At 44.7% G+C, this 18,804-nt stretch overlaps 1 protein-coding gene across 1 annotated transcript; it reads right to left on the reverse strand.

Moving 5' to 3' along the window:
- Nucleotides 1-951: 951 nt before the first annotated feature.
- C16H9orf43 (chromosome 16 C9orf43 homolog) lies at nt 952-18,565 on the reverse strand. Its single transcript, XM_061163976.1, has 14 exons — nt 18,482-18,565; nt 17,758-17,910; nt 17,507-17,654; nt 15,953-16,010; nt 14,277-14,368; nt 12,435-12,501; nt 11,164-11,294; nt 10,369-10,519; nt 9,925-9,985; nt 9,584-9,642; nt 9,273-9,360; nt 2,735-2,820; nt 1,584-1,650; nt 952-1,389 (listed from the first exon to the last, which is right to left on the reverse strand). The coding sequence occupies exons 2-14, from the start codon at nt 17,906-17,908 to the stop codon at nt 1,181-1,183; spliced, it is 1,368 nt and encodes a 455-aa protein (XP_061019959.1). The 5' UTR covers nt 17,909-17,910; nt 18,482-18,565; the 3' UTR covers nt 952-1,180.
- Nucleotides 18,566-18,804: the final 239 nt, after the last annotated feature.

Genomic DNA, 18,804 nt, shown 5'->3' on the forward strand with positions numbered 1-18,804 from the left:
AGCTGTCCAGTGAAACTAATGAGAATTATTTTGATTTGTTGAAGTCTCCGGAAATGGCTGTACTAGCATACAACAGATGAAGAAACAGTTGTTCAAGAAAACCTACCAAACCTCGGTGAGAACTGCAAGAGTCTATGGTACGGGAAGGGAAGAGCCTTTCCCCACCCACTCCTTCGGCCCCACTTCAGTGAGGTGACTCGCCTCCAGACTGCCGCAACCCAAGGACACAGGGCCCCCTCTCTCCCTCGTTCCACGTCCGAGGGCTGCTTTCCAGGAAGGACAGAATGTCATCCTTTCTCATCCTGCCCCTACCTACCTGTTGCAGAGACTGAGCTCTGGTGAGTACAGCCTATAGATGGAATCTCTCTTCTTCCATCCAGCCCCTAATTATGGAAGCTCAAGCTCGGGTACAGAACTGCTGAGAATACTGGGGCCCCACCTGCTCTTTCCTCAACTCATGGGGCGTGGGGCCCAGGCTTTTATAACTCAAACCTAAGATTCTGGGTCCCTGAGAGTTTTGATAATTTTACAAAATTCTTTTACGTGATTTTGAAATTTTTCTGTATTAAAAAAGTTTAAGGATGAAAACGTTGTAAAAAATCCTTGCAAAAACCAAGCACAAGGGACCCCGAGACTCTGAAATTCTGAGTCTTTACGAGCACCACTGAAATTTTCCTACAGACTCAGTAACTTGGGAACTGGATCCTTGGACTCTTTTATGTCAATCCGAGTCCCCTACCACATAGGGGATACGACACATAACAGTGGATGTTATTTGACAGATGCAGATGTCATCCTCAGGATAAACCATTTCCAGAGAATAAAAGGAAAAGCAACACGTTACGGGTTTCCACAGGCCAAATTCATCTTCCTATAACTAGAAAGCTTCCAGCGTTCCAGCGAGGAGATAAAAGTGACCCAGAAACAGAGAAACGAGTCTATTGATAAGCAGTGGCTCTGTTTTTAATCACTAATATTACCTGGACCCTAAAGGGAGAGAAACAATCCAAGCTAGAAAGGGCTTTTTCTCTCACTTATTTCAGAAGCAAGTAGAAGCGAATGAAGAAAACAGAATCCCTAAAGTCAGACCCTGGTAAAGGCTCCAGGGAGTCCAAGTCCCCTCTCCTTCCTGCCCTCACATCCAAGGTCGCTGTGCCTGGGAGCCCGAGCATCCTTCCGCCTACACCTCGGACACTTCACTCTGCGCCCCGGAGGGATGGATCTCCTCGTCCTCTTCATCTGTGGCCTGAAGAATCCTCAGCAGTTTGAGCTCAGGGTTCCAGCTGATGCCAGAAGCACTCTCTGGGGTCTTCACTTGGTCTTCCAGCAAAATCTCCATCTGAGTCCTGATGTCCTTCTTATTGTATTCTATTTGGGGTAATTCGGGACCTAAAAAAAGACCCAGCCATCAACTGCACCTGCAGCCTTCTCCCAATTAACTATGAAAAATGGGAGACAGAAAAGGAAGGACTCTTCTGAGGGGTGAGGGCTGTGCCCTCCAGGGAAGAGAACCATCCTGATCAACAAGGTTCCGCTCCCCGTCCTCAGACACTTTCTAAGGTTCCTCCACCCTCGGGTCTTACTCTTCTTACTGCGGGAGGAGTCCAGGGGTTTCTTAGCGACGTTTGTCTGTGATCTCTCTGTGGAATCCTGAAATTCATAAGTGTAAAGAAACTTGAGTCAGGATTTAGGAAATAAAGGGCTTTTCTAAATGATGCTTTCCTTGGAGAAATTAACGTCTAAGACAGGACAAAATGCCACCAACTGACAATGAAGAGAGAAGCTTGTGTCACGGGCTCTTTGGCCCTGTAGGCTGCCCACGAGAAGCCAGAAAGCAGTTTTCCCCAGTCCCCGGAGTTAACTAAGGGTAAACTGCCTCCAAAGGCGTGTGTGTGTGTTAGTCACTCAGTCATGTCCAACTGTCTGCAGTCCCATGGACTAGCCCGCCAGGCTTCTCTGTCCATAGGATTCTCTAGGCAGGAATACTAGAGTGGGTAGCCATTCCCTCCTCCAGGGGATCTTCCCAACCCAGGGATCAAACCTGGGTAGCTGCCAGCAATTCTTCCCATTCCTATAAGCACATGCTGTTCTTACCATCATGAGACAGTCAATTTCCTCTCCTCTCGAATCTGAACTGGACTTGCCATTTTTTTTTAACAAATACAATGTGGCAGAAGTGACATGGTTCCAGTTCCAGGCTCATCCCTAGGGAAGTACCTTCCTGAGATTACTTCTTGGTTGTCAAGAAGCCCAGACCAGACAGATGGAGAGGCCTCATAAAAGAGAACTAGAGACAGTTTGACCAAGAGCCCCAGCCCAGCCTCCAGCTGAATGCAGCTGCATGCGTGACCTGAGGCAAGACCAGAAAACTATCCAATCAACCCACAGAATCATGAGAAATAACAAACCACTATGGTTCCGCTTTGTGGTGGCTTGTTATACAAAAATAGACAACTAAGGGCTTCCCAGGTGGCACTAGTGGCAAAGAACCTGCCTGCCAATGCAAGAGACCTAAGAGACAAGGATTCAACCCCTGTCTGGGTCAGGAAGATCCCCTGGAGCAAGGCATGGCAACCCACTCTAGTATTCTTGCCTGGAGAATCCCCACGGACAGAGGAGCCTGCAGGCTACAGTCCATGGCGTCACAGAGTCGGACACGACCAAAGTGTCTTAGCATACACGCCATAAACAATTGAGACAGGGCCCTAGCAGAAAGGCCCTCATACACCCTCACCTGTTTCAGGGTGGAGCCTTCTGTCTTCATTGGCTGCTGCTGCTGCTGCTTTTTGTCACTTTCCTGACCTCGTAGAGTTTTGCGACCTAGTGACCACAAGATCAATTCAAGTCTCCTACTGGTATTCCACATCCCATTGCTGGGCTTCTAGTTGACCCCTAGTCTACAGGTGACTCCCCAGCCAGGACAACACAGGACCTTAGATAAGGTGGGTAAATGGGAGTGAGGCCCTCTTAAGTTCTATTCGTGATTCTGTTCGCCTGGGACTGTGACCGTATCTATTATAGAATCAGTGAGTAAGGGAGCCTGTGTGTTAAAAGATCCAGAATTCCTCAAAGAAACCTGAGGGGCAAGCACCTATGTGTCAGTGTAGCAAAAGAACCCCTAGGTCTATCTTTTCAGTTTATGAATCCTGTTCTTACTTTCTTGGGCCATCCCTAAGTTACCTCTACTGACTTATGAAAATGATCATCCTTCCACCCCAAAAATTCTAGATCTATGACTCTTTTGTATCAGATCTTTCCCCAACTAGTCATGAAATGCACTAGTTCTTTCCCTTCCATTTCTCTTCCTTTAAATGAGCAGTCTTCCAAGCTACCACCAGCAGTACGAGGCTAAAAGGGACCACCAAACAAGGAAGTCCCTTGCTCCACACTTCTGCTGGCTCCCTGTCAGCACTGGTTCACACCTTAGTCACACGCTGGGGCATTCTGAAAACCACCCAGGCCTGGACCCAACACCATACACTCTGATTTTAATAGGTCTGGGGTGCAGCATGGGTGTTAGGGTTTTGAAAGCTCCTCAGTCGATTGCAGGGTGCCATCAAGGCAGATCACCAATGCCCACCACTGAGGATAAAGATCAAACATCTCAGCAGGCCATCTCGTCGGCCTGATCCACCCCTGTCCCTTAAATACCCAACCCCACGACCACAAGCAGACTGCTCAGGGCTCCCTGAAGCCATGCTCCTCCAAGACACGTTCACCCAGCCCATCCCTGCTTCCAGGAATTCTATTCCATATTGGGGAAACTCTCACACGTATCCATGATCCAGTGCAAAAATCACCTCTTCCATGAGGCCTTTCTCAACTCAGAGAGGACAAGCCACTGCTCTAAGAATATAATTCAAAAGGGAGCCCCAGTCACCCAAGCAAAGCTGCTCCTACTGGAGGCACCAGGAAGAGGAACAGAAGGCACCAGAATAAAACTCAGGGGAGTTGTCATCACCCTGGATACAGGGCTAACCTTGAACAAGTGCCTCCGTGCTGGGCCACAGTCCCAGTGCTGTCTGCCTCCCATGTGAAGGTTCAGGAGGCTTCTTCGATCTCCAGTTTAGAAGACACTTTTAGTATCAGAGAGCAGGGTGAGTTGAGAGATAAACCAAGAAAAGCATCCTTATCAGGAAACACCTCAGCCTCACCTTCTGGGTGCCCCAGGGTTGGAGGGTGAATTCTGATGACTAAACAGTTATTTCCCCATCCAGACAGCAATGTCTGGTCTATTTAGGGCAGAAGAATCTGCCACAGTTTAGGGGGATTCTTTCTCCTTGCTTCTCATTCTACACTCAAACTGAGAAACATCAGAGGGGCCGGGGTAAGTATGTCCTTCAGCTCAGACATGATAAGAACTCCGAAAGGGGGAGTCTCCTATCTCTGGCATGAACACTAGAGGAAAGGGATCGCCGGTCAGGAACTAGACCCCTGCCTCCTGGATGGGGCTGGACTGTGAAAGATAACCTGTGGCTGAGAAGTGGCTGACTCTGCTTCCTTAGAACTCTCCTGGGGCTCTGGTGAGGGGCCCCGGCTCTTCCCTGTCTCACAGGCCAGTGGGCTCTTGGCGCTCTTCTCCTCAATAACCCAGGCTAGCTCTTCATCCCCAAACCACTGCCTTTTCTAAAGTGGGACCTGAGCGGGGAGGAGCCAAGATGGCGGAGGAATAGGCCTGCGAGACCACTTTCTCCCCTACAAATTCATCGAAAGAACAATTCAACGCAGAGCAAACTTCACAAAACAACTTCTGATCGCTAGCTGAGGACATCAGGCGCCCAGAAAAGCAGCCCATTGTCTTCGAAAGGAGGTAGGACAAAATATAAAAGATAAAAAGAGAGACAAAAGAGCTAGGGACAGAGACCCGTCCCGGGGAGGGAGTCTAAATAGAGGAAGTTTCCAAACATCAGGAAACCCTCGCACTGGCAGGTCTGGGGGAAGTTTTCGAATCTCAGAGGGCAACCTGACTGGGAGGAAAATAAATAAATAAACCCCACAGATTACGTGCCTAAAAGCAACTCCCAGCAAAGTACCCCAGACGCCCGTATCTGCCACCAGCAAGTGGGGGCAGAACGGAGAGGAGCGGGCAGCATTGCTGAGGGTAAGGACCGGGCCTGAGTGCCCTGAGGGCAATCAGAGGGAGCTTTTGTGAGATACCAGCTTAAACTGTGGGACAACAAAAGAGAGAGAGAAAATTAACCGGCCCAAACACACTGCCAGCCGTTCGCAGAACAAAGGGTCTGAGCAAGTCCAGAGGAGCTAGCCGGCTACAGACCGGCCCAGCCCCGCCAGAGGCAGGAGGCAGTGGGGAGGGGAAACGGGCAAACTCGGCCCCAGAGAGGGCATCCCCTACCACACTGCAAACAGGCCTCCAGTTTCTAACCAAAGACTTCATGAGATTCTGGATGGTCGACATCCGCCAGGAGGGTCGCAGCTAAACACAGGGCGCACGCACCTGACTGACGCGGGTGGAAATTGAGGCTGGGGCCACGGAGGGGAGAGGGCACACCGCACCCGGGGAGAGTGCGCCGGTCAAGCTCCTGGCTGCCTGAGCTGCTCGGGCCAGGGAAGGCACAAAACGCAGGCACAACCCAGTCTGAGCTTTTGTGGAATACCCGAAAACTGGAACCGCACGCAACGCAGGGCACGCTCCATATAGAGCAGCCGGGAGCCTGAGCAGCGTAGACAGGGAAAACAGCGCCCCCCACCTCCCCGCAGCGCGATGGAACTAGTGAACCTGAACAAGAGACCACCTCCACCCGCCTGTGTCAGGGCGGAAATTAGGCTCTGAAGAGACCGGCAAACAGAAGCCAAATAAACAAAGGGAACCGCTTCAGAAGGGACCGGTGCAACAGATTAAAATCCCTGTAGGTAACACCGACTACACCGGAAGGGGCCTATAGATATCGAGAAGTGTAAGCTGGAACGAGGAGCTATCTGAAACTGAACCGAACCCACACTGACCGCAACAGCTCCAGAGAAATTCCTAGATATATTTTTACTTTTTTTTTTTAATTAAAAAAATTTTTTTCTTTTCTTTTTTATTTTTTATCTTTTATTTTCTTTTAAAACTCCCTATTACTCCCCCATTACTCCTTAACTTTCATTTTCATATGTTTTTACGATTTTTTTAATTAGGAAAAAAAATTTTTTTTCTTGTTTTTTTCTTTTTTTTTCTTTTTCTCTTATTTTCTTTTAAAGTCCTCTATTACTCCTCTACTACTCCTTAAGTTTCATTTTCATTTCACTATAACCTTGCAAAAAAAAAAAAAGAGAGAAGCCCTATTTTTAAACCTAACTTCATATATATTTCTAAAATTTTTTGTGTTTTTGTTTTTAACATTGTATTTTTAAGAGTCTAACCTCTACTCTAGATTTTTAATCTTTGTTTTTCAGTATGTGATATAAATTTTGGACATTTAAGAAGCCAATATTCAGTCCCCATTTTTACTCAGGAGGGTGTTGATTACTCTCTCCCACTTTTGACTCTCCCTTTTCTCCCTCAGAACACCTCTATTTCCTCCTTCCCCCTTTTCTTCCCAATCCAATTCTGTGAATCTTTGTAGGTGTCTGGGCTACAGAGAACACTCTGGAAACAGACAACTGCGTAGATCTGTCTCTCTCCTCTTGAGTCCCCCTTTTTCTCCTCCTGCTCATCACTATCTCCCTCCTCCCTCTCCTCTTCTTCATGTAACTCTGTGAACCTCTCTGGGTGTCCCTAACGGGGGAAAATCTTTTCACCATTAACCTAGAAGTTTTATTATCAGTGCTGTATAGTTGGAGAAGCCTTGAGACTACTGGAAGAATAAAACTGAAATCCAGAGGCAGAAGACTTAAGCCCAAAACCTGAGAACACCAGAAAGCTCCTGACTACATGGAACATTAAGTAATAAGAGACCATCCAAAAGCCTCCATACCTACACTGAAACCAACCACCACCCAAGAGCCAGTAAGTTTCAGAGCAAGACATACCACGCAAACTCTCCAGCAACGCAGGAACATAGCCCTGAGCGTCAACTTATAGGCTGCCATAGTCACACCTAACATATAGACCCATCTCAAAACTCATTACTGGACACTCCATTGCACTCCAGAGAGAAGAAATCCAGTTCCACGCACCAGAACACCGACGCAAGCTTCCCTAACCAGGAAACCTTGACAAGCCAATCGTCCAACCCCACCCACTGGGTGAAACCTCCACAATAAAAAGGAACCACAGGCCTCCAGAATACAGAAAGCCCACTCCAGACACAGCAATCTAAACAAGATGAAAAGGCAGAGAAATACCCAACAGGTAAAGGAACATGAAAAATGCCCACCAAGTCAAACAAAAGAGGAAGAGATAGGGAATCTACCTGAAAAAGAATTTAGAATAATGATAATAAAAATGATCCAAAATCTTGAAAACAAAATGGAGTTACAGATAGATAGCCTGGAGACAAAGATTGAGAAGATGCAAGAAATGTTTAATAAAGACCTAGAAGAAATAAAAAAGAGTCAATTAAAAATGAATAATGCAATAAATGAGATCAAAAACACTCTGGAGGGAACCAAGAGTAGAATAATGGAGACAGAAGATAGGATAAGTGAGGTAGAAGATAAAATGATGGAAATAAATGAAGCAAAAAGGAAAAAAGAATCAAAAGAAATGAGGACAACCTCAGGGACATCTGGGACGATATGAAATGCCCCAACATTCGAATCATAGGAGTCCCAGAAGAAGAAGACAAAAAGAAAGGCCATGAGAAAATACTCGAGGAGATAATAGCTGAAAACTTCCCTAAAATGGGGAAGGAAATAGCCACCCAAGTCCAAGAAGCCCAGAGAGTCCCAAACAGGATAAACCCAAGGCGAAACACCCCAAGACACATATTAATCAAATTAACAAAGATCAAACACAAAGAACAAATATTAAAAGCAGCAAGGGAGAAACAACAAATAACACACAAAGGGATTCCCATAAGGATAACAGCTGATCTATCAATAGAAACCCTCCAGGCCAGAAGGGAATGGCAGGACATACTGAAAGTAATGAAAGAGAATAACCTAGATTACTGTACCCAGCAACGATCTCATTCAGATATGAAGGAGAACTCAAAAGCTTTACAGACAAGCAAAAGCTGAGAGAATTCAGCACCACCAAACCAGCTCTTCAACAAATGCTAAAGGATCTTCTCTAGACAGGAAACGCAGAAAGGTTGTATAAACGTGAACCCAAAACAACAAAGTAAATGGCAACGGGACCATACCTATCAATAATTACCTTAAATATAAATGGGTTGAATGCCCCAACCAAAAGACAAAGACTGGCTGAATTGATACAAAAACAAGACCGTTATATATGCTGTCTACAAGAGACCCATCTCAAAACAAGAGACACATACAGACTAAAAGTGAAGGGCTGGAAAAAAATATTTCATGCAAACGGAGAACAAAAGAAAGCAGGAGTTCCAATACTCATATCAGATAAAATAGACTTTCAAATAAAGGCTGTGAAAAGAGACAAAGAAGGACACTACATAATGATCAAACGATCAATCCAAGAAGAAGATAAAACAATTATAAATATATATGCACCCAACATAGGAGCACCACAATATGTAAGGCAAACGCTAATGAGTATGAAAGAGGAAATTAATACCAACACAATAATAGTGGGAGACTTTAATACCCCACTCACAACTATGGATAGATCAACTAAACAGAAAATTAACAAGGAAATGCAAACTTTAAATGACACAATGGACCAACTAGACCTAATTGATATCTATAGGACATTTCACCCCAAAATAATCAATTTCAGCTTTTTCTCAAGTGCACACGGAACCTTCTCCAGAATAAATCACATCCTGGGCCACAAATCTATTCTTGGTAAATTCAAAAAAACTGAAATCATTCCAGTCATCTTTTCTGACCACAGTACGGTAAGATTAGATCTCAATTACAGGAAAAAAATTGTTAAAAATTCAAACATATGGAGGCTAAATAACACGCTTCTGAATAAAGTAGGACCTGAGGAGTAAGTGACTCTGACTCATGCTCGTGGCCATCTCTCAAATCCCCATGTGAAGCAGACATCTGGCCCAGCTCCCTTGCTGAGTAAATATTTGATGGAAGGCTGATATACGGTAGACCAGCCAAACAGAAGCATTCCAAGGAGAATTCAAGTGCCTGACAATCATGGGTCCTCAAATGCCAAACGTGTTCAGCTTTTCCCATCCTCAGCTAGGTCCTGGGATTCTGCCACTCCCAAACCCACATACTCTCCTTACCACGGCGTGGGTCACCAACCACGGCACCCGAATGTCTGTGCGAGGTGCTGTGGCTCCCTGGATCATTCCTGCATCTCTTTCTAGCCTCCTGAAACCCACATGAGGAGGAAGTGAATTAGGACTTTCCAAAGTGAAGAAATCTTTTCCAAAAGGTCTGAAAAGAAGGTTGTTAGTATAACCACACAGGAACTCTGTATCTACAACCAGCAAACAGGGAGAACCCCATCCCTCGCACACCCCTTCCTGTTCCAGGCTTCACCCACTTGCTCCAACCCCAGCAGGTCCCAAGCATCCCTTCACTGTCACTCTACCTGTTTCCTTGTGGCTGTCTTCGCCCTCCTCTGTTGCTGCCGCTGCTGCTTCCTATGACCTGGTGACCAGACAGCCAGCTCAGCCCTCTTCTCCCTGACAGCTCCCACCCTCCGCCTGGGCCGCCTGCCGTGCCCTGCCACCCAGGGGTGACGCTCTCTCCCCGCTGGTCAGGACCAAGCTGGGAGGGGGTGCTTTTTGAAACTGCAGTCTCCTAAGGTCTGCATGGGACCCCATATGACTGTGGCCGCAAACACCACTGCGTTGGGACCAAGATCAACTGTAGGAAATGTGGGCAGAGGGGGGCTGGCACCTGGAGAGCGAGCAGCATCAGAAAACCTACCATCTGTTTTCAGGTTAGAATAGCGTTTCTTCAAATGTTCAGGATATCTCAATGCTGGTTTCTAGAGCAAAAAAAGAAGAGAAAAGAAAAAAAAGTTCTACTGTAGGTCTTTCTCTTTTCCAAAATGTATCCCCAAATGCCTTTATCCATCGAGTCAACGAGTACTTTTTTGAGAAGCCCAGTGTGTGCAAGATTATAGCAGGGGCTCGGGAGAAGGGAAAGGTGTGGGAAGCCAAGTGCAGAAGAAACAGAGAATGCTGCTCCCCTCTAACCTCTCCCTGCACATCTGCTTTCACCCACAAAGCCCAGTCCTTCTGTGGCACCTCGATCCAGAGTGGAAGAATAGAAGAGAAAGCAATTAGAAAGTTAAGTCCTCCAGCCTTGAGGACAGGTGAGTCTGGACTTGCACACAGACATCTTCCGCTGAGGGTCCCTAGCTCTTACTTGTAGGGTGAGGCGGTGTACAGATAAATACATCTTAGCAGAAATGGCACTGTCGGGCCGGCTCTTTTCCAGGGGAGGTTTCTTTTTCATCATGGCCAACTGTGTCTGCATCTCTGGATAAAGTATGGTCTTCCCTTTATCCAGCAAGAGGCTGAAGGGGACAGACACAGAGACAGTCAGCAATAGCTCTACATTTGCAGACATGTCCACCTTGCCCTTATAAGGCCGATACCAACAGGTGCTCATTCAGTAACGGCTTTCAGATGCAACTATGGCAATCATGGCTGAGTGAATTAAGTTTCCTATATGTCGGGCTCATGTGCTTTACACCACTGAATCCTTACCATACCCCAAGGACAGGTCTATGATCTTCATTTTGCAATGAGGAAAAGGAAGATTAATGAGGCTAAATAAATGGCGGAAATTCACGAAGGCAATGAATTTCAATACAAAATTCAAAGGTGGTCTTGCTCCAAACCACATATTCATTCTGTCTTCCACTTAACCCATAACTCACCTATAAAAAGAAGAGTGCGTCTACCTCCCAGTCAAGGTTGAAATGAGAGAATATAAGTAGTGTGCTAATTATTAAGCACAGGGCCTGGCAGGTGGTAAGTACTTAAATGGTGGTGATTATCATCATCACTGCATGTGTGTAAGTCCACAAATTCAGCGACCAAGTATGCGGACAGTTTTCTCCCCTCCCTCCCCAGAAAGAGCACACTGCTTAGACCTTTCTTAGCTTCTAGAGAAAAGAGGATGCTCTGGTTCTCCCACAGCTTACAGGACACTCACTCCTTCAGTAGATCCTGAGGCAACATGTCAAACTGGTTCCATAAAGGTAAAGATTCTGAACTTAGTTGCTCATACAAGTGTCCTGGGGTGGGAAGCGGTACAATTATCCCTGGAAGTTCCAACTTGTGTTTCTGGAAGAAAAACCATGGAAAGAACTCCCTGTAGCACTCTCTTCAATGCCACATTGTCCCACCACAACTCTAGCCTCCCGACACAACCCTGGCATGGGAAACTCCTTGTTTCCAGACCTACTCCAGCATCCTCGCCCCCTCTAAACCACAACCTGCCACATCTTTACCAATCTGGCTCTTCAACCATATTGTTGAAATCAGATCACACAGGAATTGATGGACTTGCTTCATTTCCCCCCCAAAAGGCTCCGAACAAATATTTATTGGCCAACCACGTGCCAGGCAGAGGGCTGGGGCTAGGAATTCAGCAATGAACAAAATGGGCCAAGATACTATTCTCCTGGATGTAGCAATCTTCCAGCTTTGTGACTTATCCAAGGCTCCATTTACCCAATAATTGGTAGAAGTAGCATTAGAAGCACAGGTCCCTGGAGAAGGAAATGGCAACCCACTCCAGTATTCTTGCCTGGGAAATCCCATGGACAGAGGAGTCCAGCAAGCTACAGTCCATGAGGTCACAAAGAGTCAGACACAATTTAGTGACTAAACCAACCAATCACCAGAAAAAAAGAAGCACAGGTCCACTGTAACTTCCAGTCTGTTGAAATTCTATTCCCATCACACCAGGGCTTCCCTGGTGGCACAGAGGTTAAAGCATCTGCCTGCAATGCAGGAGACCTGAGTTTGATCCCTGGGTTGGGAAGATCCCCTGGAGAAGGAAATGGCAACCCACTCCAGTATTCTTGCCTGGAAAATCCCATGGACAGAAGAGGCTGGTGGGCTACAGTCCATGGGGTAGCAAAGAGTCAGACATGAGTGAGCGACTTCACTTTCACTTTTCACTTTCATCACACTGAAAATTTGTTTCTAATCAACCTAAAATCCCCTATGGATGCCCAGCAGTTGCTCCTAACATCTCTTCAAGGTGTTCTTTTACCTTCCTACAGGGAGGAGGTAGGGAAAAGACCTAGTTATTCATTTCTCTGCACAGAAAATGGTTTGGTAATTATACTCCTTCCTTAAGATGGGTTTTCTTTTGCAGATGTTGTTCATTTAAAGAGAAAATGGAAGAAGGGGGAAAACAAAAATAAACCCTTACAGACGAAGATCAGGAAGGTTTGGCCACAACATTAAACTTACCCCTGGAGATTTCTTTCTGTTCATATTCCCATCCTGGCTGCAAATAATATGCTTCTCCTCAGCTGGGCTTGAAATAAGAATAACCACAACTTATTCCCAGACATCTTAAGCAGAAGCATCAAGGATATTTATGAATGATGACCATGAAGACTGCTATCCTCCATTCAGTATTCAAAAATGGCTGGTGAGGAACTCAGAGGTACCTGCAGTTCAGAGGCTGCTAAAAACAAGAAACCCCCTCTCACCTTGCCCTCACATCTAAATTAGGCTCCCCTCCATTCTCTCAAACAATTCAGTTATTTACTTCCATAGTATTAATCCAAATTAGTAATTATATACTCAGGTGCAGGGATGTTTATAATGTCTGAATCCTACCACCACCATAAGACTCCAGGAGGACAGGGACAAAGTATTTAGATCCCGACAGAATTCCACTGCTTAGCCCAGAGGTGCTCAAATATTTTTTGCTCTGTCATCTTCCTCCTCCTTCTTACCTGGAATACAGATATGATGGCTTAAACTCTATCAATCAACTTAGACTTTGAAATCCCCATGAAGCACCTCAGAAGGTGGGAGCCGTGGCCCAAAAAGCTATTAACAGAAGGTGTTCTGGTGTCTGATTACCTCATGGAACTGAGATACTAGCCCTGGACCACCTAACTCTGGGCTTCTTTTATATGAAAAGAAAGAAACCCTTAGAGGTTTTTTTGTTTACACCATATATATTCACACACACACACATATACACAATACATATACATATATATATATATATATATATATATGCATTCACAGGATTTTTTTTTTTAAGAAAATAAAGTCTCATCATCTCTTAACTGAAGATGGCAACCCACTTCAGTATTCTTGCCTGACAAATCCCATGGACAGAAGAGCCTGGCGGGCTACAATACAGTCCATGGGGTTGCAAAGAGTCAGACATGACTTAGCGACTTGAACAACATGTCTAAACAGTCACTCTAAAAGAATCTGAGAACCTCAGCAGTCATGAAAGAAAAATCTGTTTCTTCCAACGATTGTCAGTATTAGCAAATCTTTGGACCTTCACCAAGTGATCTTTATCACAGCTGCTTTGTACACAAGTTCTACATGCTATTCTTTTTGCATCAGTGCACTAGTCCTTTGGCTTGAGACCAAAGATTTGGGTGCTTCACTGAAAACTTTTACTAGTTGCTGATGACTAACAAGAAAAACTGATAGTCAGAAGGCATTTGTTTCTTAATCAAACCTCCCAAATACATTGGGCCCTATCTTGTACGCTATTTACAGACAAGTAGAATTTGATGTAGAAAAGTCCCAAAGCACGAATCTCAAAGTACACTAACAGGAATTCCAGGGCAGCGTTTAGCGCTTCCCTGGTAGCTCAGTTGGTAAAGAATCCACCTGCAATGCAGGAGACCCTGGTTCAATTCCTGGGTCAGGAAGATCTGCTGGAGAAGGGATAGGCTACCCACTCCAGTATTCCTGGACTTCCCTTGTAGTTCAGCTGGTAAAGAATCTGCCTGCAATGTGGGAGACCTGGGTTCAATCCCTGGGTTGGGAAGATCCCCTGGAGAAGGGAAAGGTTACTCCAGTGTTCTGGCCTGGAGAATTCCATGGACTGTACAGTCTATGGGGTCACAAAGAGTCGGACATGAAAGAGCAACCTTCACATCACGTCAAGAGGTAAATGCAAGAGGCCATGGCCTTCTGCTCTGCTTCACCTCCTCCTTCATGCAAAGAGGTAGCTAAAAAGGAGTTCACAGAGAGAAGGCTGGCAGAAGACAGTAGGCATTTGTAGAACACAAGAGTTGAAGACTCCCAGGTTCTCAACATGATACTCACCTCACATGCTTCTCTGGGATCCAGATGATATCCATATTTCCTACATCTTGAGGACAAGGAAGTTTTGTCTCATTCAAATTCAGCACTGATAGCTAAGAGAAAGATATAAAACCCATGTATGGTTTAAAGATACCACTCCTGATGGTATTCACTACCAGGCTAAGGAATGAATCATCATGCTAACCAAAAAGGTATGGTGGTTCAGAAGATGATTAAAAAATAAAATAAAATAAACATTTCTTATCCCCAAAATAGCTTCATAATATTCCTTCGAGAAACCAAGGCATCAGGAAAGGTACTCTGCAAGAGTGAGCACTGATAAGTGAATGGTCTCCCCTGCCTCCCTGTGATATTAGGGCAGCATTTAGCAACTCCCGGACGCCTTGGGGCTTACCTAAGGGAACACTACTTATTCTGCCCACTGCACTCCAAAAACTAAGATCCCCTGCAGATAAAACAATACAATCTGGAAGCAGGGAGAGAACCGAAAGAAACAGAAGCAAGTTTTTCTCTTTTATAGCCTGTCTACAATGACAAGCATCTACATAAAAGTTAGTCATAATTTTTTTTCACATTTTGCTCTTTAGGACACAAGATTTATAAGGAAATTTTATAAATCATCTAGTCTATACCCCTAGCAGGATTCACGCAGGAAAAAAACTATTAAAAATAGGCGGTCCCCATGAAAAGAAACTGATCGACTTGGGGGAACAGAGGAGATATTTGGGGCACCATAAGCCCTCCTATGCATTTTGAATTTAGAACCATATGCATGTATTATCCTAGACAAACAATTAATTTAAAACTAATTTAATCTAACACTCTAGAGGCCAAAGAGGTAAGTGATTTGTTCATTCATCTATCCAAACCCATCTACCCTCCCTTGGTTCCTTCCACTCTCTGCCACGTAATGCTGAAAAGTGAAGGGTCTCAGAAAAAAATAAAAGGCATCCAGTAGGACTGCAAAGAATAGTAATCTCTATTGTAGACAAGTAGAAGGGTTTTTTCTTTTTAAAATATAGCTCTTTTCCTAACTAGCTGTGCTTTTAAAAAAATCACTTCCTATCTGGGCCTTAGTTTCCTCAACTGTAAGATAAATGAGACAGACCACAGAAATAGTGTTCAAACTGCAGTTGTAACTTACTCACAGGTCACAAAATCAAATTTTGTGAATCACAGCCTCCACTGTCTTAAAATGAAATAGAAAAGGATAGAAACTTTCAGAGTATAGTGTAACTTACAGTTAGGGTAAAGATTGTCCCATGGTATTTTATTGTAAAATGTATTTCTTACCATAAGTGATAGCTAAAAAAGTTTTAAAATCATGAGTATAGCTGATCTTGAGGCTCATTTTAGATCTGACATTCCAGCATTCTAATTTCCCTATATTATGAGATGACAGTAGCTGAACACGCTCTATACAGGAGAGATAGAAAATTCTTAACTATGGAAAACTGCCACAAATAAATCCCACTAGGTCTGGGGATTTCTAGAAACAGTATAACATATAAAAGCATTAGCACAGAGTCTAGCAAATAGTAAGGGCTCAGTATTAGGTAGTTATCATCATCATTATTCAGATCACAGTCATCCTCAATGTTAAATAAAGGCAACATTTTATTCCCAGTAGTAAAGAGAAAATGCTGAGGAAGTACCTTTTTTAATCTGTAACTTACTTTGGGAGATCTATCAGTACGGTTCATTAAGTCTCTGTCACGTAAATCCTTCCAAGGCCTAAAAAATGAGTTTTCAAACATGAAACAGAGTCACAAAAGACTTACTGGGATGATAAATTTCGTGCTATGAGGAAAAGCCTCCTCCTTATCTACAGAAAACCTTGGACTTAATACCTACCAAATGAATGTTAGGTCTTCTCATCTTCTTAAGTTTTGCTTGTTTGTTTTTCCTTGAACAACTTCTAGATATTGCACATTGCAAACCCTTCACAACTATTTGTTGCATCACACTGAATTTCTAGCCTACGCCTTTCTCCAACGACAGACAGTTACATCACCATCAGTAAAAATTTATTCAGTAAAAATTTTGATGGAGATGTTCAAAAACATGCTGCGCTGTGCTTAGTCGCTCAGTTGTGTCTGACTCTGCGACTCCATGGACTGTAGCCCACCAGGCTCCTCTGTCCGTGGGATTCTCCAGGCAAGAACACTGGGGTGGGTCGCCATGTCCTTCTCCAGGGGATCTTCGCAACCCAGGGATCGAACCCAGGTCTCCCTCATTGCAGGTGGATTCTTTACCATCTGAGCTACCAGAGAAGCCAATAAACAAAATGTGGGGCTGCCCTGGAGGCCCAGTGGTAAAGAATCCACCTGCCGATACAGGAGACACGGGTTCAATCTCTGATCCGGGAAGATCCCACATGCTGAGGAGCAACGAAGCTCATGCACCACAACCGCTGAGCCTGGGCTCTAGGGCCCAAGAGCTATGGCTAACGGAGCCCATGTGCCCCAGAGCCCGCACTCCACAACGAGAAAAGCCACTGCGATGAGAAGCCCGCATACCGCAACTAAAAAGCAGCCCCCAGCTGTCACAGCTGGAGAAACGCCCTTGCAGCAAAGAAGAGCTAGCACAGCCAAATAAATCAATAAATAATTTTTTAATGTGGCATTGACATACAATGGAACATTTTTCAGCCTTAAAAAGGCACGAAGTTCGTTCATGTGACCACATCAATGAAGCTTGAAAACATTATCCAAGGTGAAATAAGCCAAACACAAAAGAACAAATATTGTATGAGTCCACTTACAGGACGTACCTACAACAGGCAAAACGCACAGAGGCGAAAAGCAAAACAGGACAGACATCACCAGGGAGGAGAGGGAGGAGGGAAAGGAGTTATTGTTTAACCAACTCCTACAAGACAACTAAGAATACTTTCTGTTTCCCACACTGCCTACTCATTACTCCTTTAAGTGAACTGCTAAAGGGTTTGTCTTGTTTGGTGGTGGGTCTGGAGGGGGCGGGGGGGCGTTGTTTGTTGGTGTTTTTTTGTCTGTACCACGTGGCTTGTGGAATCTTAACTCCCTGACCAGGGACTGAACCCCAGGCCACAGCAGTGAAAGTGCCAGTTCTAACCACTGGACCTCCAGGGCATTTCCCATTAATGCTTTGTTTTTAATCTAGCTTTCTCAAAGTTCAGTACATAGGCAAAGAAAGGTAACCCAAAATTTAGAGGTATTAAGCCATTTAAGGACAATTCCATGATTATTTACCTGCCTTGAAACTTGGAGTCAAACTTTGAATTCAATAAAGTGTTAGCCTTTGTGAAGGTAAATCCTGGTAAGTGACGCCGACGAATAACTCTCTTGGCCGGCAAGCAGGAATCTGCGATGTTTACAATGGTAAGCACTGGGAGCTTGTCTGAAAGACCAGACCAGAAGAAAACATACAACATGGCAGAAGGGAGCCAAATAGAAACAATTCAAGGATCTTGTAAGGGAGGAGACAGGGCTGGCTAATTCACCTTCAGTATCCAGTAAAGATTTGGAGGAAGAGTCCAGAAGTCGAGGGTGGCCCCTCTCAATCCGGCGGATAGTTGCCCAGCATTGCGGATGCTGACAGATAGCCAGGTCACAGGTGGTCTCATCCCACTGGCTTTTATCTGGCAAATCCATATCTACAAATGGTTTAGGACAAAAGCCAATCTTGCAGCTTTCTAGCCCTCTGCAGAAACCACCACCATATAATTAGGGAATATTACGACCCCATGGATTGTGGTAGGCTACAATCCGTGGGGTCGCAAAGAGTCAGATATGACTGAGTTACTTCACTTTCACTTTCACATACATTAGCTAGTCCAGATATTAATTTGGACTCAAAGCATAAAATGTTTTTATTGAATCATATCAATAAACAGTGGTTACAGGATTGTTAAGAATAGGGTACCATGAAAGTATGAAAATCTCAGCACGGAATAGAGTGACAAGAATTTGGAGAAGGGCCCCCAATTGACCATTTAATTAATGGCTGAGTGACCTGAGATTTAACCAGTCTGAGCTTCAGTTTCCTTAGCTGCAAAATGAGGAAAAGCCTATTTCACAGGGTCACTACAATTAGTTAATGTATATTAACAGGTTTGGCAAACAGTTCAAAATAATTATTAACATCCTTTCCTTTCCCCTTTCATTAATCATTAGGGAGAGGATGCCCCAATCTCCAAAAAGCCTATCAAATTATAACCAACATACTTGGCACCTGAATATCCACAAATTACGGTATACACAGGGGCTCTGGAACCAATTCCCTGTGGGTATCGCATCAAGGGACAGCTGAGTCACAGAAGTGCTTTAGATGGCTCAAACCTTTAGAAGAGATGCTTCATTTTCCAATATGCTCCAGTTCTCATACAGGCAGCTAAAATACCCACCAGAAATGAACGGGTTTGCTGAAACAGTAAGTCAGTCGACTCAGAAGTTGCATCAGAAGCCACTAGCTTTTCATTTCCTGGCTCTATGGTCTTGGGCAAGTGAATTCAGCCTGTTTCCTCATATAAAGTAGGAAAGGGGAAATC

This window comes from Dama dama, chromosome 16, assembly GCF_033118175.1.
Source record: "Dama dama isolate Ldn47 chromosome 16, ASM3311817v1, whole genome shotgun sequence".
Classification (NCBI taxonomy): domain Eukaryota; kingdom Metazoa; phylum Chordata; class Mammalia; order Artiodactyla; family Cervidae; genus Dama; species Dama dama.

Coding starts and splice junctions, on each gene's coding strand:
- C16H9orf43 (XM_061163976.1), bottom strand. CDS start 17,908: ATGGATTTGCCAGATAAAAGCCAGTGGGATGAGACCACCTGTGACCTG. Junction 17,655..17,757: donor ATCTTTACTGGATACTGAAG/GTGAATTAGCCA, acceptor CTGGTCTTTCAG/ACAAGCTCCCAGTGCTTACC. Junction 9,986..10,368: donor TACACCGCCTCACCCTACAA/GTAAGAGCTAGG, acceptor TTTTTGCTCTAG/AAACCAGCATTGAGATATCC.